Source organism: Canis lupus, chromosome 9 (assembly GCF_011100685.1).
Source record: "Canis lupus familiaris isolate Mischka breed German Shepherd chromosome 9, alternate assembly UU_Cfam_GSD_1.0, whole genome shotgun sequence".
In the NCBI taxonomy this organism is placed as follows: domain Eukaryota; kingdom Metazoa; phylum Chordata; class Mammalia; order Carnivora; family Canidae; genus Canis; species Canis lupus.
In genome coordinates, this window is record NC_049230.1 from 732,015 (window position 1) to 758,526 (window position 26,512).

Genomic DNA, 26,512 nt, shown 5'->3' on the forward strand with positions numbered 1-26,512 from the left:
ACCCCCGCGACCCCGCAGCCGGCCCTGCGGGTTCCCGTCGGGGCCTCGGTCATCTGAGAGGAGCTCGGACAGCGCGGCGGGGAAGTCCCGCCCCCTCCGTGTCCGCCCCGCAGTGGCCCCGCACCCTCCCTGTCCCCCCTTCCGGCCCCCGGTCGGTCACCCCTCGCTGCGTGGCCCGAGGCGGCCTGACACGCGGGTGTAGGGACCGTGTCCGCCGGGCGGAGCCCTTTGGACTCAGAAGGAGCGGGAATCTCGTCCCCCTCCGGCCCCCCGAGGGCTCCGTCCCAGTCCCCGCGCCTCGGGTCCCCGCGGCCACCTCTCCGTCTCCGCCCGCACGTCTCGGCTCGGCCCCGTGGGTGGCATCCGGGGCGCCGTCCCGCCCCCGGCCGCGCCTCTCGAGGCTCCCGGCCCGGTGCCGCGCCCAGGCCGTCTCCCTGCCCTGCTCCTGGCGGCCCCGGTCCGGCCGCCCTCGGGTGCCCCCAGATCCTCACGAGCCGGCGGCAGGGGCCGGAGGGCGGCGAGCGGGGTGCAGCCCGGGGAGGTGCCCGCGGGGAGGTGAGCGAGAGGGGGACGGACCCGGCCTCCCCGCCTCCTGCCCGCCGCCCGGTGGCCCCGCTGCCCGGTGTGGCCCCGCTCCAGACCCGCCCCCGGGTGCCCGGTGCCTCTGCCCTCCGCGGGTCCCTGCACCTTGGGCTCCGCGCCGCCCTGCGCCCCCACCGCTTCCTCCTGCTGCGTCTCTTGGCCCGAGAGAGAGACCGCCAGCCACGCGGGAAGTGCCCTACGTGCTTTTTACTTGAAGAGGTTCAACATGAAAGATATTTTTGCTCAAAGGATTTTTATTGAGAATGTTCTTGGGGGAATAGCTCATACCTCTTTGAAAGGGCAGGGTTTGGGGGCCCCCGGGGGGCTCAGCGGTTGGGCCTCTACCTTCGGCCCAGGGCGTCACCCCGGGGTCCTGGGATCCAGGCCTGCATCACGCTCCCCGCAGGGAGCTGCTCCTCCCTCTGCCTGGGTCTCGGCCTCTCTCTGTGTCTCTCAGGAATAAATAAAAACTTTTTTTTTAAAAAGGGCAGGGCTTTATGGTTTTTTTTTTTTTAATTATAAACATGAGCAGCAAGGTGTCAAAATGCTTGAAAGCAGTTTCGTGTTGGAGAAAGCGCTTTACTGGGCACAAAAAAGAAGCAAATCGACAGAAAACTCCACTCAGCATGTGAGCTAGAGCTCCTTCCCAGTGATCAGGACTTGCATGGTTTCTGCCGGGGGCTGCAGGCACTCTGCGCGAGGAAGGTGGGTTCCTGGCGTCTTGGGGTTTGTTTGTAACAGCTCTAGAGGACACAGATTCCAAGTTTCTTTCCTCAAGAGGCTGAAGCAGGGAAAGCAGAAGTCCAGTTAATTTATAAGCGGCACTTGATGTGTCCTCTGCCGGCCCCTGGGGGCTGCCATCGCCTTCCCGGTGGCCTCAAGGGGCTGGGACCAAGGACCTGCCCTAGGTAGGCGGCAGCAGCAGAGTGGCGCAGCGGGAGCGTGCTGGGCCCATAACCCAGAGGTCGATGGATCGAAACCATCCTCTGCTATCTGCTCTTCTTTTCCTGGTGGTACCACAGGCCCTCCTGTCACTCCTGGGCCCTTTCCACTGCCCCATTGGGGTGTGTGGCATCCACAGCAGCAGCCGGTCCCATGGTGTAATGGTCAGCACTCTGGACTCTGAATCCAGTGATCCGAGTTCAAGTCTCGGTGGGAACTGTACAATTGGTCTCCCTCCCCTGGCTTGTCTTTTGATCCCCACTTTGGTTTCCCTTTTTCCGGCTGCACTCAGGCCAAGGGTGATGCCGCAGTGGCCCCAGCGTCTTGTGGTTCTGTGGTGTAATGGTCAGCACTCTGGACTCTGAATCCAGCAATCCGAGTTCAAGTCTCGGTAGAAACTGCCTCACCTGCAGCCCTTTTGTGCACCCCCCCCCCCCCCAGTCCCCAGTCATGTGCGATGCCACCGTCACCAGGACGGTCCGTACCTTCCCAGATCGGGTTCCCCTCTTTCGGGCTCCGGTGGAGAGCCTGGCTGCAGTCCCCTTTTTCCCCAATGGCTCCTCCGTGGCCACCTGTCCCCCACCTATTCCTTGTGTGTCCAGGCAGCCAGGCCCCCTTGCCCTGCGCTCGGCTGCCTGTGTCTTAGAGGACGTGGTCTGGTGCAGGGGCTGACTCTGAGACCTCCGGTTCTCCCAACCTGCCTTTGAGGTGCCTGGGACTCCCCGCTCCCACCCCTAGGCACCCCTCCCCAGGGGCTCTCCAGGCAAGGACCGTGGAGCTGGGTCATACGGGCGGCTCCCAGAGCTCCTGCTGCTTCCCCAGAGTGAGCACTTCAGGGCCCTCCTCATCTCTGTCGTTTTAACACCCGCTTCCTCTCTAGCTCCGCTTTAAAAAGGGGAGACCGAGAGGGGCGCGTCGTGTCACAGCCGTCCTGTCGCAGCCGAGGAACCGCTGCCTTCCTTGGTTAGAGTGGATTGAAGGGTCAGTAAGGGGCGGGGAGCCTAAGTCTGTGTCTGCCTCCCGTGACCTTGGGCAGACCCCGCCCTCAGCATCGAGGAGCTGCTCCCCGCTCTGCTCCCTGCTCCCCAGGTGCATTCCAGCTTGGCTGCCCCAGAGTGATTTCAGGCCTGGCCCGCGGCTGTGGGAGCCTGGGCCTCGGCCGCCTCCTTCCAGTACTCCCCTGGTCTGTTTGGGGCCCAGGTGGGGGCCCCGAGGAGACTCACCACCCCCCCCCCGTAGCCCGAGGACTCCCCGTGATATGCTGCGGGTGCCTCTCATCTACGCAGGACTGCTTGGATACAAAAGTGCTTAACCATCGTCCTCCAAGGAGCTCTTAGGTGCTGCAGGTGGTTCACCCGTGACGCAAACGTCATAAGGAACCTTGTTCCCGGGGCACCTGGTGACTCAGCGGTGGAGCACCTGCCTTGGGCCCAGGTCGTGACCCTGGGGTCCCGGGATCGAGCTCCCCAGAGGGTGCCTGCTTCTCCCTCTGCCTGGGTCTCTCAGGAATAAAAATCTAAAAAAAGAACGTGGTGGTTGTACTTGTCCGCTGGGCTGCCGTGCGCGGCGCTGCTCGGGAACACTTCCCAAGAGTGAACTGCCAACTGCCGGAGGGGCCTGCTCTCCTCACGGACCCAGGAGCGAACGTGTAGGTCTGTGTTTATCTCTGTGTGAGTGCTCAGAAGTGTGTGTGCATAGATGTACGTGTGCATGGGCGTGGACGTGGATTCAGTTTTAAAGTAAGATTTCCACCCTGGCACCGGCTCCTCTTGTTTTTGAAACATCTGGCTTATCCTCATTCAGAAATTAAGTGCCAGCCTGTCCCAAAGGGACACCCGCGCTCTGCTTCCCTGAGCGGGAGAGCCGAGGCTCCGTGGCCGTGGCCAGGTGCTCCGCCTCGGGCTGCCTGCGCCAAGCCAAGGCAGGGAGGGAGCCCGGGTCCCCGGCGGGTGGGCTGCCTGCCTGGGCCGCGGCTCCTCCCCTCCCCTCCTCCTAGTAGTCTCTACACTTCGGGCCAGCAGCCCAGGCGGCAGAGCACCCTGCAACTCGCCCCACACCCCCGGCCGGCTTCAACCTGGAGGTGTAGGCAACAGGAATCCCAATCCCCCTCGTGCAAAGCTGAGGAAGGGCCAGTGTCTACACCGGCAGGAACCAGCTCAAGCTCTAAGGCCAGGTGGAAATGGAATAAAAAACCCAGGCTCTGGTCTGGTCCGGAGCAGGGCAGGCGGGCACAGAGCCACTCACCACCATGACCAACACGCACACAGACCTGCTGGGCTCGTTCACGGTCCATGGAGCATGAGTGGGACCGCGACTCCACTGGGCGCAATGCGAGTCAGGACCTACCCCGCCCTCCGCCTCTCTGGGACAGACACGCCGCCATGTGTGTCACCCAGCCCACACGGGGCCGCCCTGCTCTCTGCGCGGATGGCTGGAGGCCAGAGTCAGGACGAGCCCCGCCCCCCGGGGGCAGCAGCCGGTCCGTCGGCCGGGCTCTGGCACCGCAGGCCCCAGCTGTGGCTGGACGGGCTGCTCGTGATGGAGGAGCAGCGACCACACAGCTGGCTGGTGGCCTCCTAGGCACCTTGGGGATGGAGGCCAGTGCTCCTGCTCCAGGCCAGTGTTGCCGGGGAGGGGAGGGGTCAGCCCAGGGGACAGCGCACCGGCCCTGGCGGGGAGACCACTGCACACGCTCGGACACGTTCTCCAGCTGTTTATTCCCTCATTGGTCACCGTGGAGGAGGAGCCCCGACTACGGATATATTGAAAGAAAGATAATCGCACACAACACCCAGCTATGGCCCGGGCAGGGACAACACAACACGGAACACAACAGACACAGAGCCTGCGGGGGCTGCACAGAGGGCTCCGGAGCAGCAGCGCCACCGCGGCTACCACGGTCCAGGTGCTTTGAGACCAATTCCAGGCCGTGCGTGGAGGTCTGTCACTTCAAGGACAAGCCCCGACGTGAGTGGCCTGTGCCTCTCCAGCGGCTTCGGCCCCGTCTGTGGGTGAACGGCCTCACGTGCCCCTCGAGGCTTGCTCACAGGGGGCAGGGCCGGGCAGGAAGGGAGGGACTGCGGTGACCCCCCCGGCCCCTCCTCCTGGGGCGGCACCCCTGCCAGGCCTTGTCCACCCCTAACAGCTGAATGGAAAGTGCACATCTGGGGCCAGGACACCGCGGGCCCAAGGCCTGGTCGCTGGCAGCCCAGCAGCGAGGAGCGAGGCCACCGTCTCCAGGTCTGCGTATCAGCCTGAGTCCAAAACGATGCAGTGGATGCAGGTTCTGGCAAAAGCCTTTCAGGAGTAAGTGGCCAGTGCCCCGCACGCCCCGCACGCCCCGCGGCCGCGCGTCTCCTGCCGTCTCGGCCGTTTCCTCGTCCATCGCTCTGAGGCCCGTGAACCGGACCTTCTGGACACTTTTTGGATTTTTTTTTTTAAGCCTAAAAGATAGTAGTTTGTCTTCATTCTTGTTCTTTGGGATATTTTTCAATCTTAAGATAAAAGGATACTTAAACTGGGGCAATCCTTCTCATGTCAAGATATTCCAGCCACACACACGTCATGACGTTAGCACCACATCAAACCAAGTGACGGGGCCACCAGCAACCAGGGGCAGAGACTCCTGAAAGCTGCGGAGCCGAGCGTTTTCCCGCAGTGTCTCTGTTCCCAGGCTCCGCGGTGCCTCCCTCCGGGCGGTTGACCTTTACCACTTGATATCTCGGCTGAGCGCAGGGAGCCCGGGCCCCTGGTACTTGGTGTGCAGGGCCTCCTGGGCCCTGGGTGAGTCGGCCCCGTCCAGCCACTCCTGGTACAGCTCCTGCACGTGGGCGCTGCTCTCGGGGGGCCGCACGGGGATGTCTGCGTAGATGCCCTCCATCTGCCGCAGCAGCGCCTTGTCCGCGCGCCCGTCCTCGGTCTGGGCTTGGCCTCTGCCATTTAAACATCCTGAAAGACAAGCAGGGAGCTTATTCTTTTCCTCCTTTTGCTTTAAAGGGATGGTTTTGGGGCAGGAACGACGGCAGCAGGCGGCAGCGTGCTGCCCAGGCCAGAGCTCTGGGGCCTCCGGTGCTTACCTACGTGTGGCAGAGGGGCAACGGTTTTTACCTAAAGTGGGGTGAGCTGCCAACCTCTCGACCTCTCGACCCAGAGAGCAGGGGGCGGGCCACTGGGCAGCCACACCCCTGGGGTCTCACAGAGCCTCCGGCTACTCCCAGGGAGGGGTGGCCCCCCAAGCTCCGCCCCTGGGAGCGGTACTCCTCCCAGGTCTGCGGCTCACTCTTAGGCTCCCAGGTGTGTAGACTGAGGTCATGACCCAGAACCAGCGGCTAGTCTCCACCCTGGCCGAGCCCCTCTCAGGACACCGCGGGCCCAAGGCCTGGTCGCTGGCAGCCCAGCAGCGAGGAGTGAGGCCACCGTCTTCAGGTCTGCGTATCAGCCTGAGTCCAAAACGATGCAGTGGCCCACCAGCTACACGTCCGACCCTGCTGGTTCTCCCAAGGTTTGCCCCCCTCTCCAGACCCTCAGCCCCGGGCTCCCCAAGATGTAGGCACCGGTGAGTCTGCCCAGCCACCACCCATGGCTCGGGGGCTGGAACCCTCCCCCTGCACTGTGGGCCCAGCTCACCCAATGAACCTCATCCTCACTGGGTCTGCTGCTCCGCACCCCGCACGCCCTCCCCAAACGCCGGCAGGTTTTCACCCTGGCCCTGCCTCCACTCCCCAGGCCGGCTTCAGTCGTGTGGGCCTCCCCGCCCGCAGAGCCCAGGACCCTCTCCCAATACCCACACCTACTGCACCCACACGTCTCTGGCCTCCGCTTGGGACCCCTGCCCTGGTGCCTCCCGCTGGCCTCCGTGTCTCATGTGGCTCCCCCTGCCACCCGGGGCAGAACCTGGCAGCAGGTGGGGCCATCTAACCAGGAGCAGGCTCTCACCTGGTGCCCCCAGCAGCGGCTCTTCGCTGGGACTGTGATCCCAAGGGTTTCCTAAGGGGACCCCTGGCTTTCTTGCCACATGGTGAGGGAAGCAGAGCCACTGTGTCACAACCACCAGGGCAGCACCCGTGGTCCTACCCAGCTGTCAGCTGAGTGAGGCTTGGGGGCCCCTAGGGCCCGTCTCCTAGAGGGCTGTGGGGGGCACAGTCCCGCCCAGACCCCCACGTCTTACCCCCCGCGCAGGCGAGCACCTCCACGAAGTGGTACGGGAACCTGCCTTTCTTCAGTTTCAGAACCACGTTCTGGATGTTTCGGAAGCCGTACGCAGCAGCGAAGCGTAACAGAACCTCTCCGTTCTTTTCAAGGGTCACCTCCTGGAAGTCTTTGTTCCTGGAAGATGAACAAAATGGACTTTGATCTACAGAGTCCTTCCCCTGTGGCTGACAATGGTCTTCCAAGCTAAGTTTGAAAGTTAGCAAACTGAAAAGTCTGTGAATAAAAACAAGGCTTTTTGATCTTGGCTCTTCTAAAGCCTATAAATAGGACAGCCCCTGACGCCCACCCCCTTGCACGGCCACGCGCGCCCACACACGCCCGCCCCGTGCCCTGGACAGAGCGCCGACCGCACTCACAGACCTCAGGGTGCGGTAGGTGACCTCCCCCACATCCTCGTCAAACAGCTGCTTGGCTGCGTGTCTGAAGACGTGCGCCAGGTACCCGTCGGAGCTGGCTCCGTCGTGGCGCCTCACCTCCTCCTCCTTCAGGCCTCCAAACCTGGCCAGGCGGAAGAGCAACAGCAAGCATGAAGTCAGGTTCCAGGTTTATGATCCCCACGCAGAGGAACTCCTTTACGGATATTTAGACTTTGAGTTTTCCCCACCAACACGAGCGGTCACCTGGGGCCTCATCGCGAGGCCCGCTCGGCATGCGGCCTGGTTACTCCCTCCTCTGCTGCGCCGGCATCCGCGTGTCCCCAGAACAACCTTGACACTTGGAGACAGAGCCGGGACTCTGAGGGCCACCCGGGGGCACGTGCACGTGCCCCAGTGGGGACAAGGACAAGCACAGGCTCTGGCCACAGGCTCTGAAGCCAATGAAATTCCAGACACCTCCGTGAAGCTTCCATACGAGGGCCATGACTGCTAAGCGGCCCACGTCTGCCGTGCGCGGAGCCCGAGGCATATGTGGGGCGGCGGCAGCGGTCATCCATCAGATCACCAAGACAGCAAAACCCTGGCCCTCTGTTCTCGGCACGAAGGGCCTTGAGGGAGCTGCTCTTCCCCAGAGGGGACCCGGCCTCAGGCTGGCCCGGACGCCAAGGCCAGGAACACGCGAAGTTCAGGAGTGGGGGTGCGGACACGTACACATCCCCGCGGCAGCCCTGGCGCCCACACTCCCAGCGCCAGCTCCACTCACCGGGGCCGCGCTCACGTTCCACTGGGGACACGGCTGAGGGTCATGGTGGGGGCCGAGCCGCGACACGGGAAGCGGCAACCCCAGGTCGGGGCCCCCCCGCCACCCCGTCTCTCTGCCGCCCACAAGGGGCCCCTCCCTGCAGAAGTCACTCACACAGTGTCGACGGCAGCATCCTTCACCGTGAGGTCACTTTGCTCCATTATTTGAGCGATTTCACCTACAGACAAATGAGGCGTAAGGACGCGCAAATAGGACATCGCTTCCTCGGGAGCTGCTTCCAAAATTACGTCCCCACTGGAGATTCTGTTTTTTTTTTTTTTTTTTTTTTTTTTTTTTTTTTTTTGGAGATTCTGTTAAGGCGACCTTGGCCACGGTCACTCTGTGGAGGGCAGGAACCCATCTCTAGCGCAGGATGACGCTAATGTGTGGAAACTTCTGATAAAACGTAAGAGAAAAGTCCAATTCCTCCCTCTGCTCTTGAAACCAGGGATTTTGCAAATTCTCTCTCCACGTCTTTGTTTCTGAAGCAGAAATCTTGTGCCTACAGCCTCCCGTGGACAGATGACCAAGACACAGTGGCTACATTTATCACGTGGGGAACGGGATGTGCAGCAGTGGACCGAGAGTCAGAACCACTTTCCTACTTCCCTTTACATGAGGGCCCCCAGAACCCCTTGCTGGAAACAACGAACGTTTTTACCAACCGCCGTGGCATCGTACTCCCACGAGAGAACTCAACATGTGAGAAATGTAGTAAAATGGACTCTGCATCCAAGAGGGAGGCCTGCCTACGGTCCTCACGAAAACCCACCCTTTGGCAGGTGTGCGCATGCCCTCTTGTGTCCCTTCCACGGCGCCTGTGCGCTGGGGGCCCTTCCAGGGGGTCCCCATGCTGGAGGCTCAGGTCAGGGGATCTGCAACCCGAGTCACAGCTCCTACAGGGTGCGGGGGCCTGTCTTCAGAGCCCGTGTGAAGTACACCTCGCACGGGAGTAGCCCCCCCACACCGCCTTGTGACTGCGGCGTCCCGCTGCGCTCCTGGGGGTGCCAGGGAGCCACCAGCACCCGCGCACACAGGGGCCCTGTTGCGGGCTCTCGGCCTATGTGCAAGCGCAGGGCACAGTGCAGGGGCTGCCGGCAAGGTCACTGCAGCACCAAGGGTCCCCTGACTCCAAGTGAAAGGGCCTCACTGTGTTGCCAGGCACACGTCTGGTTCATCAGCAGAGCCCCCGCTCACCCGGACCCCACGCTGTGCGAGCACTGTCCCTCTCTACTTCCCTGCAGTCAAGCCCTCGGGATCCTGTCGTGACCCTAGAGGACGACCACCAGAGGCCCCAGGAGCACCCAGGCCCCCTCACCTGAGGTTAATACGCAGTCAGCACTCCGGAAGCCATGTGGAGCGGTGGGGAAGTCTTCTCGAAGGGCCTCCAGTTTCTTATCGTAGCAAGGAGCCACAATAACATGGAAAATCTTGTCTGGGGACAGGTTCTGGGGAGAAAGAGCAAACCTGGTTTGCGGCTGTGGGCAAGCGAGGAGGGGCAGCTGCAGGCCCTCCTCAAGGGCGAGGCCACGTGGGCTCTGCACCCAGCAAGGGGCAGCATCGGGTCCACGCGTGGTGCCGCCTCGCTTCCCCCAAAGCCTGGAAGGTCCGTGGCCTGGGGACGCCAGGGCGGGGCTGCAGGGAGCTGAACCCGTCTCCCTGCAGACCCTGAGCCGGATTGGCAGCCACACCAAGAGCTCCTGTGTGGAGGGCAGAGCCTGAGGACGGTGCCCATCTGCCCGTCCGCCCATCGGTCCGTCCACAGGCCCACAGGACCGCTTACCCTCTAGGGCTGGCAAACTCCTGGACCCCCTCAGTAGGGGGGTAAGCACAGGATGAAGCCCCACAGCTCATTTTTCTGCCCGTCCCCCCACCGTGAACAAGGACGTCAAAGGCACGTGGCCTCTTGAAGCTGGCCCTGGGCCTGCGGGACCCTAGTTTCGCTGTTCCCAGTTTCTGCAGGGCCAGACCTCACTGGTACCCTGGAGAAATGTATGATCTGCATGAGGAGGACTGTGGGCACCCGGGCAGCTGGGCACAGACCACAGGAGGGTCCAAGCCGTGGGTGGCATCCAGGCATCAGGGACCTCTGGGAGGACCCAGGCCTGGCCTCTGCTGGGGCTCCCGGGGCAGCCCCATGGCTGCAGGGGGTCTGAGTAGACACCTGGAGTGGGGAAGGACAGCACAGGGACCCGCTGAAGATGACGTGCCACCCATAGGGGAGGGCTGGGCAGCTGAGGGACGTGGAAGACCTTGGGGAGCCTGGCTGGAAGTTTAACCATCACATGAAGGTGCAAGTGGCTAAGGGAGTCACAGACCTGTTCGCTGTGCTCTGGGGGCAAGGCCGGGGGCCCCCCTTAGCAAGATGGACAACATTTCCACTTGGTCTGGGGGCCAGAGCACCCTGGACGTGCCCGGTGGGAATGTCCACCATCTCCTGGGCATGCACTGCCCTCGGGGAGGAGGTCAGCTCACCTGCTGCCTGGCGAAATAATCCTTCACCAGAGAGCCCATGATCTGTTGAGGAGACTTGGCGGTACACAGGTGGGGGGTAACGGGGTGGCCCAGCACTCGTTCGGCGTATCGGACCCAGCCTGGGGAGAGAGCAGGCCCGTCAGCTCCTCACAGTGGCTTCCTCCTCCTTCCCATCACACACAGGAGAATTCTGAGCGCCCAGACCCCGTCAACCTGGGCCTCACACCTCTTCCTTCGACCTCCAGGGAATTCGCGGCAGCTCCCCGGCCAAGCCACTTTTCCTCAGCACCCCGGGCCCATGAGGACCCCAGGTGCACACACCCTAGACGGGAAGATGCCCCTGCTGGCCCGACCAGAGGATGGAGGGGAAGGACGTGCAAACCGTGTAGCGGGTCCCCCCAGAGAGGAGGACAAGCTTGGAGGAGCAGCCGTGAGGCATCTTCCCAGGGCCGCGGCCCCACTCCCCCGTGGGCTGCGAGGCTCTTCTGCTGCCAGCAGCCACGCTCTGATGTGGCAACAGCCACAAAGCCCGCCCAGCTTTACTCACCTACTGGAAGTTAACAGGCAACCACTGCCCACTTTTCAAGGCAGTGACCTAAGAGGACGTCCGCCCCGAGCGATGGCGAGCAGAGCACCAGCACACTCGCTCTATGCTGCCGGAGGGCCCAGCGCGGCAGCGAGCACTTCCTGAGCTGCTGGGGGCCACTGTGCCCTCCGGGGTCAGCCCCGCTGCTGTGGTTCCCACAGGGAACACGGGCCAGAAGACTGCGGGGGCCAGAGCTTGCACCCTTCTCCTGGGCACAGCCGGGTGAGAGGCAGAGCACATGGGGACGCCTGCTGACCAACGTCGTGGGGCGGACAGCTGCCGAATGACAAGCTGCTCCTCAGCCAGGGACAGCCAGCCACCTCCCCGGGACCACTCCTCGCCGGGAGGAACAGCAGGCGCCAGACGATGCGACAGTCCTGTCTGAACAAACTCAAACGGGAGCCATCACCTGCACGCAGGCCTGAGTGCGCGGCGAACGTCTGCGGTGACCCACAGGAGCCCCTAGGCCCGAGGTCACTGGAGGGACTCTCCTTATCCCGTGCCTCTCAACATTAAAAATGAAGAATTACCAAAAACGGTGGAGCCTTTGGCGGCCCGAGGCCCCTCCCACCACAGGTGTGGCCCGGAAGGCCCTGGCCTGCACCCGTAGACACGGCTCTCGGGCAGATGGCATCTGTGCTGCGGGTGCTGAGGGCAGGCCGCTGTGTGCCGGCCGGGGGACCAGCAGGAACGTGGAGGAGGAACCAGGGCCCAGGGCGCCCCACATCTCTAACCACACAGGGTAGCACTTCCCCGAGGACCTCTGACCTAGAACTCAACACAGCCCACACCGGCCCTCATGGAGACGTGGCTGCGGGTTCACAGCAGCACGAATGTGACAACAGCATCCGCGTCCTTCCTTGTAAACAGCTGACCCCCCGCCCCCGCCCGCTGGCCATCCTGATGGGACAGGATAGGGGGATGTGCCCAGAGAGGCAGCCTGGCACCAGGCACCCAGGAGCTCTGCAGGTATTCTGCGGGGCACCGGGCAGAGATAACCCCCACAGGAGACATTCCATCCCTGTGTGCACAGCAAGAGCACCAGGAGCCCGCGTGACAAGGCCATGCCCAGAGGGCCAGCATGGGACTACCCACGGCCCCGTCTGCCACGTCGCACGCATCCTCTGACCCTGAGGTTGCTCTCATTTCCTTGCATTGTTGTAGAACAATGTGGATTTTGACAAGGTTTAGTTTTGAACCAAGTCTCACCTCATGTCCCTGAATCTGACATGCTTGGGTATAAAGACCTCCTGAAGCAAAGTGCATCTAGGAAGAACATTCTAGAAGCTCGAAAGCTACACGTAAACAGACTTGGACAGCTCATACCCTGAATACGGCAAGGATCATCAAGTGGGGGGGGTGGCCGGTCTGCACCGGGCAGGGGCTGAGTGGGGGGCTCCGGGGTGGGCCTGCTGGGGTCCCTCCCAGCGCCCCGTTCCCTCCTGATCTAGGATGCCCAGTGCCTTGGGCTGTGACCTCTGGCCTCACCCACCTCCGCTCCTGCCCCCAACACGGACCCGTGAAACACGGTGCCTTCAGCGAACGGAGGCGCGCGACGGCCCCAAGTGCTCACCTGGACAGGCGGAGGTGAGCATGGGCAGCGCGGGCTCTTCCTCGCTGTGCTGCTGGTATCGACGCACGAACTCCTTTTGACTCTCCAGGATGCTGAAATCTGCGGCTATTGTTGTATCAAACACATAGTGCACCCCTGCAGGAAAGAGGGCTGCGTTCAGCTTCCCATCACCTCACGTGGGACCCCCTGCCAAAGTCTGCAGGCTCCGGACCAGACTTCATGGGCAGGTCCAGGGCACCCCGGCCTAGCTGCTCAATCTCGCCTCCTTTCCACCACGAACCGCAGAAGCCCAGGACTGTCTTACCTCCTCCTTCAAACAATAAACATGGGTCGTTTCTCAACAAGAAAATACGTATGTTTTCTCTTGCTCTCTCTATGTCTACACGTACATAAACACCTCACAGAGGCCATAAAATTAATGGAAGGTTACAAGGTACCACGCACGCTCTTCTGTCAGTGGTTAAATTCCAGTCTGTGAGGATCCTTGAATCTTTGAAATAAAGTCAGTAAATTGGCAGACCATACTTTTCTGATGGCCTAATTTTTATGCTGAATTGTAACTAGCTTTTCTTTTTTAAGCTATCTTTTAAAAAATAATATCATAGGGCAGCCTGGGTGGCTCAGTGGTTTGGCACCGCCGTCAGCCCAGGAAGTGATCCTGGAAACCCAGGATGGAGTTCTGCATTGGGCTCCCTGCATGGGGCCTGCCTCTTCCTCTGCCTGTGTCTCTCATGAATGCATAAATAAATAAATAAATAAATAAATCTTTAAAAAAATACTATTTTAAAAGGCTTTTTTAAAGTTTTTTTAAAAAAATTTTTTACTTGAGACAGAGAGAGAACATGAACAGGGGAAGCAACAGAGAGAGAGGGAGAAGCCAACTCCCCTCCCACTCCCCTGAGCAGGGAGCCCGACTCAGGGCTCAATCCCAGGACCCTGGGATCATGACCAGAGTGAAGGCAGAGGCTTAATCACCCAGGTGCCCTATTAAGCTACTTTCTAGCATTTTTTTTTTAACGATTTTATTTATGATAGAGAGAGAGAGAGGGGCAGAGAGAGAGAGATGCAGAGACACAGGCAGAGGGACAAGCAGGCTCCATGCAGGGAGCCCAACGTGGGACTCGATCCTGGGTCTCCAGGATCAAACCATGGGCTGAAGGCAGAGCTAAACCACTGAGCCATCCAGGGTGCCCTCTTCTAGCATTTTTTTAAAAAGATTTTATTTACTTGTGAGACAGAGAGCGAGAGTAGGGGGTGGGGGGTGGGTGCAGAGGGAGGAGCCTGATGTGGGACTAGACCCCATGACCCCGAGAACATGACCTGAGCTGAAATCAAGAGTTAGAAGCTTAACCAACTGCAAAACTCATGGACTTCTTTTTTTTTTTTTTTTAAGTTAATTAATTTATTTATGATAGAGAGAGAGAGAGGCAGAGACACAGGAGGAGGGAGAAGCAGGCTCCATGCCAGGAGCCCGATGCGGGACTCGATCCCGGGACTCCAGGATCGCGCCCTGGGCCAAAGGCAGGCACCAAACTGCTGAGGCACTCAGGGATCCCCGAGGGACCTCTTTTTATCTAACTTTTAAAAATAGGGATCCCTGGGTGGCGCAGCAGTTTGGTGCCTGCCTTTGGCCCAGGGCGTGATCCTGGAGACCCGGGATCGAATCCCACGTCGGGCTCCCGGTGCATGGAGCCTGCTTCTCCCTCTGCCTGTCTCTGCCTCTTTCTCTCTCTCTCTCTCTGTGTGACTATCATAAATAAGTAAAAAATAAAATAAATAAATAAATAAATAAAATAAAAATAAAAATAAATTTTTCTGGGGCACCTGGGTGGCTCAGTGGGTTAAGCATCTGCCTTCAGCTTGGGTCATGATCTCAGGGTCCTGGGCTCAAGCCCCACATTGGGCTCCCTGGTCAGGGCAGAGTCTGCTTCTCCCTGTGCCTCTGTTCCTCCCTCTGCTTGTATTCTCATGATTTATCTCACATAAATAACATTTTTTAAAAATACATTTAAAAAAATAAATTTTCTTAACACTGGCACATAAGCCTGAACCAAAACAATATATTTTTAATAATTTTTTTAAAGATTTTATTTATTTATTCATGATAGTCACACAGAGAGAGACAGAGAGGCAGAGACACAGGCAGAGGGAGAAACAGGCTCCACGCACCGGGAGCCCGACGTGGGATTCGATCCCGGGTCTCCAGGATCACGCCCCGGGCCAAAGGCGCGCCAAACCGCTGCACCACCCAGGGATCCCTATTTTTAATAATTATAACAAAGTAAATTTAAGAGCTTTAATACCTGTACCCAGTGCAAATCTTAAAATTTAAGATTAAATTAAGTTAAAATTAGTTAATTTTTCTTAAAAAGAAACATTATAGGGATCCCTGGGTGGCGCAGCGGTTTGGCGCCTGCCTTTGGCCCAGGGCGCGATCCTGGAGACCCGGGATCGAATCCCACGTCGGGCTCCCGGTGCATGGAGCCTGCTTCTCCCTCTGCTTGTGTCTCTGCCTCTCTCTCTCTCTGTGACTATCATGAATAAATAAATAAAATCTTTAAAAAAAAAAAAAAAAAAAAAAGAAACATTATAAAATGTAAGTATCATCTTAACAACATACGAGGGCCAACTCTTTACTTAAAAAATTCATCCCCCCCCCCAAAAAAATTCATCCCCAAAATAGGGCCTTTCAGTACGAGAAGTGAGAGTGTCTAGGAACTTTTTGGTCTTTGGTAAAGCCCAGCTGCCCTGAAGCTTCTTCAGATCATGTGCACAAGGAATGACTGCCCCACACTCGTAGCCGTGGCCGTCTGGAAGCAGGCAGTGAGTGGAGAAGCCACTCCACCCAGCGCTCCAAGGAGCAGAGGCTATGTTTATTCTAAGGGTCCCCTTATTAGTAACCCCCCATGTGGTTAGGTCTTTAAAAGCCACGGTAGGGGCGGCTGGATGGCTGTCAGGTAAGCATGTGACTCATGGTTTCAGGTCAGGTCGTGATCTTGGGATCCTGAGATCGTCTCTTTCCCTCTGCCCCTCCCTCGGCTCACGTGGTCACACACACACTCTTTTTCCCTAAAATATACACATCCTAACAAAAAACATCTGCAAAAAAACCAGAAACTCATGTGAGCAAGTATCTCCAGTTCTCATGTTTGAGAGGGAGGACCTTCCTTTGTGCACAGGACACTGCCCGTCCTCTCTCTGCTCTTCGGAGAGCATCCTGGGAAACCAGATGCCGATCGTCTTGCAGATGTGATGCTCTATCATCTGCCAGATGCTGTCTGTGGGCCCTGGGAGCCCGGGCAACACTGTACTCCTCAGTGAGCGCAGGAGCCACCTCCACGTCCCCAGCCACCCCATCACGGGCTGCCCCTGGATGGCCAGCCACAGACAGCACACGACACTCGTCCGCACAGCAAGGGCGGAAGGGAGGCCCGACGCCTGCGGGTGAGCGGCAGAGTCTGAAGTCCCTGCCCCTGCTGTGCCCTGGGGAGCTGAACTCTGCAGATACGAAGGGCAGCCATAAGCTGGCCTTGTCAACTCACAATACCAAGGTGCCTCACCAAGACTTTTGAGGAAGCCGCAGAGTCTTCTGGAAGCATCAGTCACACTGAGGCGGAATTTGGCAGCAAAGTAAGGCAGAGACTGAGGGCACACCGACACTGCCAGCACCTTGTGCTGTGAAGGGTCACATTTCTGGAGGGACAGAGAAGAGGGTCAGATGCGGCTGAGTGGTGATGGAAGTCGGCCACACGGGTGTAGCAGGTGTCCTCTGAAAGACCGGTAGCACATACCTGCACTAGCAAGTGACGAGAAGGAAATGGGAAAAAATTAGGATGAAAGGTGTGACATCCCAAAAGATTTTGTCAATCTTTTAAAAACAATATTCTTTCAATAAGTGCCAATGCCTTGGATGAAAGTGGGTAACTTTAGGAGAAAAATAAATAGGGGCAGCCCTGGTGGCGCAGTGGTTTGGCGCCGCCTGCAGCCCGGGGTGTGATCCTGGAGACCCGGGATCGAGTCCCACATCGGGCTTCCTGCATGGAGCCTGCTTCTCCCTCTGCCTGTGTCTCTGCCTCTCTCTCGCTCTCTATGAATAAATAAATAAATCTTTAAAAAAAAAAGAAAAAGAAAAATGAATATTACAATATTGGCCCATAAATAACTGAAATGACCCTACAATGATTAAAGACACTCATACACCAATATATGTCAATTAAAACAGAATATAGACACTGAAACAGCATCTAGAATCTGTTCCCAAAGAGGCCGCAATTCCCGCTCAGTAGGGCAAACCATAGGATGCACATTTCTTTTAAAGAGAAAGGAGAGGGATTCCTGGGTGGCGCAGCGGTTTGGCGCCTGCCTTTGGCCCAGGGCGTGATCCTGGAGACCCGGGATCGAATCCCACGTCGGGCTCCCGGTGCATGGAGCCTGCTTCTCCCTCTGCCTGTGTCTCTGCGCCTCTCTCTCTCTCTGATTATCATAAATAAATAAAAATTAAAAAAAAAATAAATAAAGAGAAAGGAGAGAGGAGAGAGACCCTGAAGCGGGCTCTGTGTTCAGCACGGAGCCTGACACAGGGCTGTGACCCCACGACCCTGAGATCGTGACCCAAGCCAAAACCAAGAGTCAGACGCTTAACCGACTGAGCTACCCGGGCACCCTAAATTGTGGGGTATTTTTTTTTTAGATTTTTTTTAATTTTTATTTATTTATTATAGTCACAGAGAGAGAGAGAGAGAGAAGCAGAGACATAGGCAGAGGGAGAAGCGGGCTCCATGCACCGGGAGCCCGATGTGGGATTCGATCCCGGGTCTCCAGGATCGGGCCCTGGGCCAAAGGCAGGCGCAAACCGCTGCGCCACCCAGGGATCCCAAATTGTGGGGTATTTTTAAGGAGCGGATCATTCTCACTTTCTATAAACTGTTCTAAAGGATACCGTACGAACACGGAACAAGGCTGTCAACACCCTGTAACCAAAAGTAATACCGGCAGCTCAAGAAATCCCTAGAAAAGTCTGATCAACTCATCACCAACACAAGGGACAGAAGGCAGGAGCAGCTTGGGCCAGGTCGCCGGTTAGAGAGTCTCCCACGCGACCTCCGAGCCGGAGCTCAGGGCAGACACCGGGTTTCCGCGACGGAGCTGCGCGGTCAGACGCCACCCGGTCGGTAAAGGGGAGGCCCCAACAGTGGTGTTCGGGGGCTGAGGACTGGGCCGCTCAGCAAGGGAGCCCCCACCCTCGGCTGGGGATGCGCAGGCCCAACTGGATGTGGGGAAGGGGTGGGATTCCCGCCTCCGAATCACCCCACAGAAACGTGGAAGCAGGGATCGGGGTGGGAGTCCCAGCCGCTGACAGAGGAGGCAGCTCCGGGCGACCGACGCCGGGCTTCCTCTGCCTGCGCCCCCTGGGGGTCTCCAGGCCTCACTCCGCTCTCTCAACGTGCCCTCCTCTGAGGGAGCCGCTCTGGGAGCGGCAGGGCGTCGGCCTGAGCCCAGGGCCGCGGGCGGCAGAGCAGAGAACGGAAACCGCGGAGCCTCGACAACAGCCTGGCGGCTGGCTCACCCCGCCGGAGCCTCCCCTGCTTCCAGGCTCATGAAATAACCATTTCCTCATTGCTTATACTGGTCTGAGTTGGGAACCCACCTTCTGCAGCCGAAATGTGGATTGGTGTGCACCTGCCAGAAGGATCTGCAAACATCTACTCAATAGTTAAACTTTATAAGCATTTCCACTGACGTTGACTCAGGCGTCAGCATCGGGGGGGTGCTAAGCTGCCTGACAAACGAGCCGAGTTCGTTCCCTGCAGTAAGACAGGGAGAGCCACTTTGCTCAGAGAAGGACGAGGAGCAGGTGGGGACCCCCGGGGAACCCGACCACCAGGAGGCAACAGACACACCGCGACAGCGGAAGGTCGTGCATTGCTCTCTGATGCCGGGACCTCGAAGTGCTGGAGGACGCATCCAGGAACAGGCCCCAGGGGTGGCGGTCCACCACGCAAACCCACACTCCTCACGGATCTGCCTCGCTCCGGCACCCCGAGTGTTACGAGAGGTGGGGGAGTGCCTGTGGCGCCTGCATGGCTGTGCGCCGGGTGGGGCGCGGAGGGCTTCCCAGGAAGTGGCCGTGAGTGCGAGGGGAAATGCTTTTCGGCCCCTCTGCCTCACTTGCCCTTTCACCTGTGCTTCTGTCAGGAAAGCCACTGGCCACAGCTGAGCGGCATGGGTCTACAGGACAGCCAAGGAGGCACAGCCGAGGGAGCATCGCCTGACAAGCCCGTTGCACCAGAGCCCTGCCTCTGGGAACAGACGAGGCATCCTGCCTCCTGCCACGTCGATGAGGGAACTGGTGCCCGGGTGGGGGCTCTGGACAGGGTTTACCCCAGTGAGGGCCAAGCCGTGTGCCCTGGGCCCCAGCAGAGGCCTCCGCGCCTCACCTCCACCCCTAGGGCCACCAAGCGCCCGGAAGCCCTACCTTATTGAGGTTCAGAACTCGAAAGAAGTCCTTGACGTTCTGCTGAGAAACCTGGAGTCCCTCCTCCGCGGTCACACAGCTGTCACACGCCAGGCAGTCGCTCAGAAATATCTTGGCATCAGCCAACTTATGGAATTCTCCCTTCTACAAAAGAAAGATGTTTTCATCTAATTCTTCTTCAGTAGAAACCTCTAACGCGTGCTCCTCTAGGGAGAATGTTAGCACGAGAGCAACACAGAATGCAGATGAGGGTCACCCTGGGCAACATAGAGCCAGGCCTGGAGCTCCGGATACCGCAGTCGCACAGAACAGGCCACAGTGACACCAAGGAGGGACACAGGTGACACGCCAGGGTGGGAGCAGGACAGCGCTGTCACGTGGTGGGAAGAAATCCACATGCCCGAGTCCGGGGAGCTGGCCCAGCTCCCCTGCTCACTGTCCCCTCTGTCACCCAGGGACTCCCACTCTCAGCCTGCTCTGTACCCCCCTGGGGAGCCCACCTGCCCGTGGCTCCCCAGGGAAGCTGCAGCCCATCTCAGGAGGTCTGCACACCCCCCGGGGCGGCCAGAGCTGTCACTCCGAGGGTCTGGAGCACGTGGCCTGGCACACGCCTGGGGCCTAGTACCTGCTGCTGGGCTGCACTGAGAATCCTGGCCCTGGGTCCCTGCAGGGGCGTCCGTGAGCCCAGTCTGCACGGTTCCCAGCACGACTTCCTCAGGTTCTCCTGGGCCAGACCCCCTCCCACCTGGCCTGCTCCTCCGGCCTCCTACACATGTGCCAGTGCCCCCACTGCCAACAGCTCTCCAACCTCACCTCCAGTGGAGCTCGTTCCCTTCCCAGGCTCCGGGAAGCTCCGCCAACTGCCCCCAGCGTCCCGTGCTGCACGCGCCCTCCTGCCTTCAGCACTGGTGTGGCTGCCCAGGCCTCCCTGCCCTGTCTCCCAGGTCCTGTCCTTCACTCTCCCCTGCTTGAGCCTCCCCCGACATAGGCTCTGTCCACACCTCCCCCATGCCTGGTGCGTGCACCCCGCCCCTGAGCTGCTCACCCTACTGGGGTGCCGCCCACTGTGCTGGCAGGGCGCTGCTGAGGCTGTGCACACACCTTATCTGCACCACCACAGCCCTGAGAGGGAAGTAACCCAACTCCCCAGGTCACTGATAAGGAAACGGGGCCCAGGGTTTAGATGTCTGTCCTAGGGGATGTGGCCAGAGGGCAGGTGGGGGAGGTGCCAGGCACTCCCTGCCTTTTCTGCCTTTGCGCCCTGGTGCCGGTCACATCTGCGGCTTGCCCGGCCCTACAGCTGCCAGGGCACAGGACACAAGAGGGGAGAGATTGGTTCCTGTCAGGATCACCAGACTAAAGAGAAACCTGCGGCTGTTTGTCCCACGGTGCCTGCGCTCCACTAGTGGTCAGGACCAGTCCTTTCCAAGGGAACAGTGACCTCTGCTACCCAGCAAACTTAAACCATCACTACTAGCTAAGGACAACTTAAACTCTCAAGAACTCAGCTAGGGAAGAAACCACTAGAAAAATGAACTTACAGGACCACGAGATCTGAATTGTTTTATAGATTATCTTCCTAAACTCCAATTTTACAGAACGGAATTTTTCATTAAAAAAAAAAAAAATGGAGATTTAGGGGCACCTGGGTGGCTCAGCAGTTAAGCATCTGCCTTTGGCTCAGGGCGTGACCCTGGGGTCCCGGGATCGAGTCCGTCGGGCTCCCGGCATGGAGCCTGCTTCTCCCTCTGCCTGTGTCTCTGCCTCTCTCTCTCTCTGTGTGTCTCTCATGAATAAATAAAGTCCTCAAAAAATTAAATTAAAAAAATGGAGATTTAAGTATTATAACGTTATTTTTAATAAATGACTAAAGATAATATTTTTCTTTTTTTTAAGACTTATTTTTATTTAATCATTTGAAAGAAAGAGTGTGCAAGAGCACAAGCAGGGGGAGGGTCAAAGGGAGAAGCAGACTCCCTGCTGAGTAGGGAACCCGATGTGGGGCTCAATCTCAGGGCCCTGAGATCATGACCTGAGTTGAAGGCAGACGCTGCACCCAAGGCCCCCCAGGCGCCCCCTTTTTCTTTGTTCTTCACGCAGTTTGTTTTGGCGTGGTGTATTCTGCGAAGACTTGCTCTCGGGCCCTTCTGTCTCAAAGGTCATGTGCTTACGAATGACCATCCTGCATACCCGTGGCTCCTGGCAGGGACACCACCACAGCATCTTCTTTCTTAGGGCAACGATGTGCAGGGGACATGACCCCACCAAGAGGACAAAAACAGCCACAGCGTTTACCCCAGGCTAATGCAAAACTGAGAAATCACTTGCCTCTGCATGGTCCTGGGCCAGGCTCGGTACGCCGACTGACGCATTCTCTTGGTCCTCGGTCTTTGTTTTCTTATTACATTCCTTGATAAAGCAAAGGAACATATAAAAGTACGACTTTTAACCTGACTCTCAACTTAGAAAGGTGTATACGTACGCTCTGAACCATTCATCTCCTGCGCAGAAATCTTTTCTACAGAAACAAAAGCACCTGGACTTGTGGACACACACGCACATCCTCCTCTATCTGTGTCCTTGCAGTAACTGAAAACTAGAAGTAACGGGGCCTTCCACCAACAGGTAAATTAACACTGACAACTGGGACGCCTGTTATACTTAGAATACAATGAATGAACGAATTGTGTGTAATGCTCTGAAAATGTCTCTCTCTATAATGTTAAGCAAAAAAAAAAAAAAGCAGGGAGGGCGAAATGATGGAATATTTATGCAACCCAACTTTTGAAAAAATTAAACAGGGGCAGCCCTTGTGGCCCAGTGGTTTAACACCGCCTTCGGCCTGGGGTGTGATCCTGGAGACCCGAGATTGAGTCCCGTGTCGGGCTCCCTGCATGGAGCCTGCTTCTCCCTCTGCCTCTCTCTCTCTTTCTGTGTCTGCCATGAATAAATAAAATCTTTAAAACAATAATAATAATAATCCCCATTCCTTGCCGAATGGCTCTTTATGTCATCAGAGCCTAGGAGCAAGTGTGGAAGGCTACCGCAGTTACTATGGTTACCTCGGTGGAGCCAAGGACCAGCTCCCCTCCTTCCTACCTCCCTGTTCTGTCACTATAAAGATGGAAGTCGCATAAACACTCCTCAAAAACATGTTTTGACGATTATTTTAATCATCCACATCAAGAACAGTGCTTGCTGGGGCTGCCCTGAGTGGTTACTCAGGTTGGTTCGCTTTACCGGTTCGCTGGTGTTTCTTTTGGCTTCAAAAATATTTTGAAAGGACAGACAAGCGCACCGAGAACCGGAAAGACCAAGCATGGGCCCAAATGTAACGTGACCCCGGGGCACCTGCAAATGCACCCGCAGGTGCAAGTGTCCGCGGCTTACAGGCCACCTGCGGTCGCGCTCTACCCACTGGAACCAGGACTGAGCCCGCGAGGTGACGAGGTGACCCGGACGCACAGGGGCCGGGAGCGGCCGATCCCAGAGCCGGGGACCGGGGGACGGGGTGACCCGGGGGACCGCGCCGCGGCCGGCACCGCCCGCTCGGGGCTCCAGGGTTCCGGGAGGCCGGTGACGGCAGGCAGGGCCGACCCCCAGCAGCCCCGCCCCCGGCCGGGCCGCCCCGGACCGCGACCTCCCGACTCCGACCAGTCCCGCCCCCGCCCCGCCCGGGCCAAGCTCCTGACCCTATCGGGACCTGGACCCCGACCCCGACCCGGCCGACCCCCGGCCCCCAGCAGCCCCGCCCGCCGCCGCGAGCGCGCGGGGCGCACCTTCCGCGTGCAGTGCTCACACTTCATCTGGAGCGGGGCAGGCGCGGGGCCACGGCTCGGCCTCTGAGCAGCTCCGGGAGACTCGGTCACCGACGCCCGGCGCCCGCCGCCCTTTGTTGTAGTCACCCCCGGCGCGGCCCCACCCCCGGCGGCTGCGCTCCACCAATGAGAGCGTCGGGAAGGGGCGGGTCACAACCCTAAACCAATAGGAGCGCAGAAGGGGGCGGTGCGGCTCCCGCCCACATGTCTCCTCCTGGACCAATGACAGCCGCAGGAAGGGGCGGGCCGGGCCCCGGAGCCAATCGGAGCGCGCGGGGGCGGAGTGCGGCGGACACCTGGAGGCCCGGCGGGTCCCCGCGCCCGTTTGGCGGCTCGTGGGTCGGGGGCGGCATGGAGTCCCCGGACGGACTCTCTCTAGGAGGCGACCCGGCGTGGCCCTGGGGCGTCTGGCCCGGCAGCTCGGCTGCACCTCAAGCCTGTCCCAGGCTCCGCCAGGCCACCGCCATTGCCGCCTGGAGGCGCGTCACGTAGGCCAGGCAGGTGGCAGTGCGCATGCGCGAATGGGCACCACGTGGCGCCTCGAGGATGCTGCGAGGTGGGTGTGAAGTCCGGGTGCGCCGCGCCGGTGTGCTCGGCGGGTGTGCGGGTGGTCGGGCGCTGGCTTTGCAAATCGCCAGTAGTTATTATTTCTTGGTAAAATGGCACCGCTTGCAGGGCTAAAGCGAAAATGTTTGATTTATAATAATTTAAAGAAACATTTTATCAAGTCAGTGTTTGGGCTTTGCAGGATGATTGGGAATGTGAAGAACGCATTGGAAAGTTCAATGGAGCGTAAGGAAAGCAACTGGTGACCTTGAAAATAAAGTTGCCACACATTTTGGTAGCAAAACGGGTTCCTGGGGAAGTAGAGAGTTGCAGTCCAGACCACAAGCCATCTGCACCCAAGCCATAGGCGAGTCTGGGGCACAGAGAGGAAAGCGAGTGCAGGAGAGCAGAAGCTCCTCGAGGCTGAGCTGGGGCTGCCTCTTGCTGGCTGGAGGAGACCCAGGGGCCTCCTGCTGGGGTAGCAACCTTGTGCTTAGGTGGGCTCTGTCCGCAGGTTCCTGCTGGGTGTGCAACTGCGAGCAGCGGTGGGCGAGAGCTCTCCCTGCCTGCCCCCTCCGCGTCCTAAAGAAAGTTTCCTTGACCCCGTTTCATAATTTACAGTAGTTGGTACAGCTGTTTACAATTGCATGAGTGAAACGCAGGTCTTCATTGTTGCCAGACTAACCCCTGCTTACCTCAAATCTACGTGGCACCTCTCAGAAAACACATTCCTTCCATTTTCAGCGGATAAGAAGATAAATTTAGGTTGTCATTTGTATGTATTTCTTGCCATTGTTTTAGAAACGTAACCACAGTACCATGACCATGTGTGAAAACAAATTACAATGACTTTATTTAATTTCATCAAATATGTAGTGCCCAGGTTTCCCTAAATTGAACCTCTTTAAACAAATTAAATCAGGACCTGTATAAGGTCCAATATGTTCATTGCTTTGTGTGTTTCCTATGTTTCTTTTAAAAGATCATTTTTTGTTCTAAAGTAATTTGAGGCTCACTTAGAAGTTGCAAAGACACCACAGAGTTCCTAGTCTGAAGGCATCCACATCACTCTCTGCCGTTGCACATCATCAAGCAAGTGGTTTGGCTGTAAGGCTTCCCAGAATTGCTGATGCATCCTTGTGGAGTCCTTAGTAAACCCTTGCCCTCTGAATTTCCAGTAGAGTAGAACGATGCCTGGGTGGCTCAGAGGTGGAGCGTCTGCTTTCAGCTCAGGGCGTGACCCCGGGGTCCTGGGATCGAGTCCCACATCAGGTTCCCTGCATGGATCCTGCTTCTCCCTCAGCCTGTGTCTCTGCCTCTCTCTGTCTCGCATAAATAAATAAATAAAATCTTAAAAAAAAAAAGAATGTTCTCATGCCTTGTTTGAATAGTAAATTTTTTGGCAAGATTGTTCCATAGATGTGTAATTCCATCAGGAGGTTACACTAACTCCTTTCTGTGATACTAATTAGCGCCCATTGATAAAACTGCATATGTCCATTCATTCATGATAGCAATGTTTTAATCCTACCATTTTTAAAAATTTACTAGCAGGAATACTTACATAATGAGAAAATTCTCTCATTTGCTATTTGGTTACTCTGCTGTACGTTTTATAAAGAAAGGCAAGATGAATGCATAAATTGGCCAAAAAAAATCCAAGTTCCTTTCTCAGCATCCTCAGAAAGTGAACAAAGAACTTAAAAATAGGGACAGCTGAGTGGCTCAGCAGTTGAGCATCTGCTTTCCACTTGGAGCATGATCCCAGATCCAGGGATCAGAGTCCCACATCAGGCTCCCTGCAGGGAGCCTGGTTCTCCCTCTGCTTGTGGCTCTGCCTCTCTCTGCGTCTCAGTAAATAAATAAAATCTAAAAGAAAAAAAACTTAAAAATATATCATTATGCATTACGGATTTTGGGGGCATCTGGGTGGCTCAGTCAGTTGAGTATCTCAGCTTAGGTCTTTTTCTTTTTTAATTTTTTTAAAATTTATTTATTCATAAGAGACACAGAGACAGAGAGAGAAAGAGAGAGGCAGAGACACAGGCAGAGGGAGAAGCAGGCTCCATACAGGGAGCCCAATGTGGGACTCGATCCGGGGACCCCAGGATCACACCCTGGACTGAAGGCGGCGCTAAACCACTGAACCACCGGGGCTGCCCTCAGCTCAGGTCTTGATCCAGGGTTGTGAGTTCAAGCCCTGTGTTGGGCTCCACACTGGGCATGAAGCCTACTTAAATATATATATATATATATATATATATATATATACACACACACACATATATATATATGGATTTAAACGCTTGGAGATTTTCAGTTCATTTGAATTATTCTTATTGATGCTCACATCTTTTTTTTTTTTTTTTTTTTTTGCATAGAAAATCTCTTCAGCTAGGCTCCAAATTTTTTTGAGAAGATGCTAGATGCTAACAGTCACTTTGCTTTTTGATAAATTTGCTTCTACATTTCCTGCTTTAGACTTGAAATCAATCTTTTCTCCAAAAAGCTTGGTTTCTTTAGTAGGAATTGGTATTTAAAAACCAGAGAATGGATATAAAATTGCTCCTTGCTACTGCATTGATTGTTGTTTCTGGGACTTTTCAGTGGACAGCATAAAGAAAGGTGTATTTTTTTAAAGTGAAATTACTGTGAACTCACACTGGTCCTTCTAAGTCAAATCCAGTAATACAGGGTTCTAATTAATTGGTCTTATTGACCTCACATCCATTACTCCTGTTCGAAATTCCTGGTTCCCAGTACTACCTACTTAACGTACTCATTTGCATGGTCTTGGGGATCCCTGGGTGGCGCAGCGGTTTGGCGCCTGCCTTTGGCCCAGGGCGTGATCCTGGAGACCCAGGATCGAATCCCACATCGGGCTCCTGGTGCATGGAGCTTGCTTCTCCCTCTGCCTGTGTCCCTGCCTCTCTCTCTCTCTCTCTCTCTGTGACTATCAAATAAATTTTAAAAAATGTCATGCATGGTCTTACATCACCCACATAAAAAGTCTCAGACTAACAATGTTAACTATCCAGAATAGTTAACTATGTTAAGTCTACTATCCAGAATAAAAATACCACGTTTTACATATTATGTTTCAATATATATTTGCATCCTCTAAA

The 26,512-nt window shown here is 57.1% G+C and overlaps 1 protein-coding gene and 3 non-coding genes across 4 annotated transcripts; 3 read left to right on the forward strand and 1 right to left on the reverse strand.

Annotated features, from left to right (window-relative positions):
• The first annotated feature begins 1,502 nt into the window (after positions 1–1,502).
• On the forward strand, positions 1,503–1,574 carry TRNAM-CAU. The gene has a single exon. It is a non-coding gene; the product is annotated as a tRNA-Met (tRNA).
• A 97-nt stretch (positions 1,575–1,671) lies between these two features.
• Positions 1,672–1,743, forward strand: TRNAQ-CUG. Its single transcript has one exon. It is a non-coding gene; the product is annotated as a tRNA-Gln (tRNA).
• A 109-nt stretch (positions 1,744–1,852) lies between these two features.
• Positions 1,853–1,924, forward strand: TRNAQ-CUG. Its single transcript has one exon. It is a non-coding gene; the product is annotated as a tRNA-Gln (tRNA).
• A 2,298-nt stretch (positions 1,925–4,222) lies between these two features.
• On the reverse strand, positions 4,223–22,960 carry NARF (nuclear prelamin A recognition factor). Its single transcript, XM_038546214.1, has 11 exons — positions 22,803–22,960; positions 21,352–21,432; positions 19,024–19,167; positions 16,109–16,241; positions 12,549–12,683; positions 10,390–10,508; positions 9,233–9,362; positions 8,029–8,092; positions 7,096–7,233; positions 6,692–6,849; positions 4,223–5,472 (listed from the first exon to the last, which is right to left on the reverse strand). The coding sequence occupies exons 1-11, from the start codon at positions 22,827–22,829 to the stop codon at positions 5,231–5,233; spliced, it is 1,371 nt and encodes a 456-aa protein (XP_038402142.1). The 5' UTR covers positions 22,830–22,960; the 3' UTR covers positions 4,223–5,230.
• Between the last annotated feature and the right edge of the window lie 3,552 nt (positions 22,961–26,512).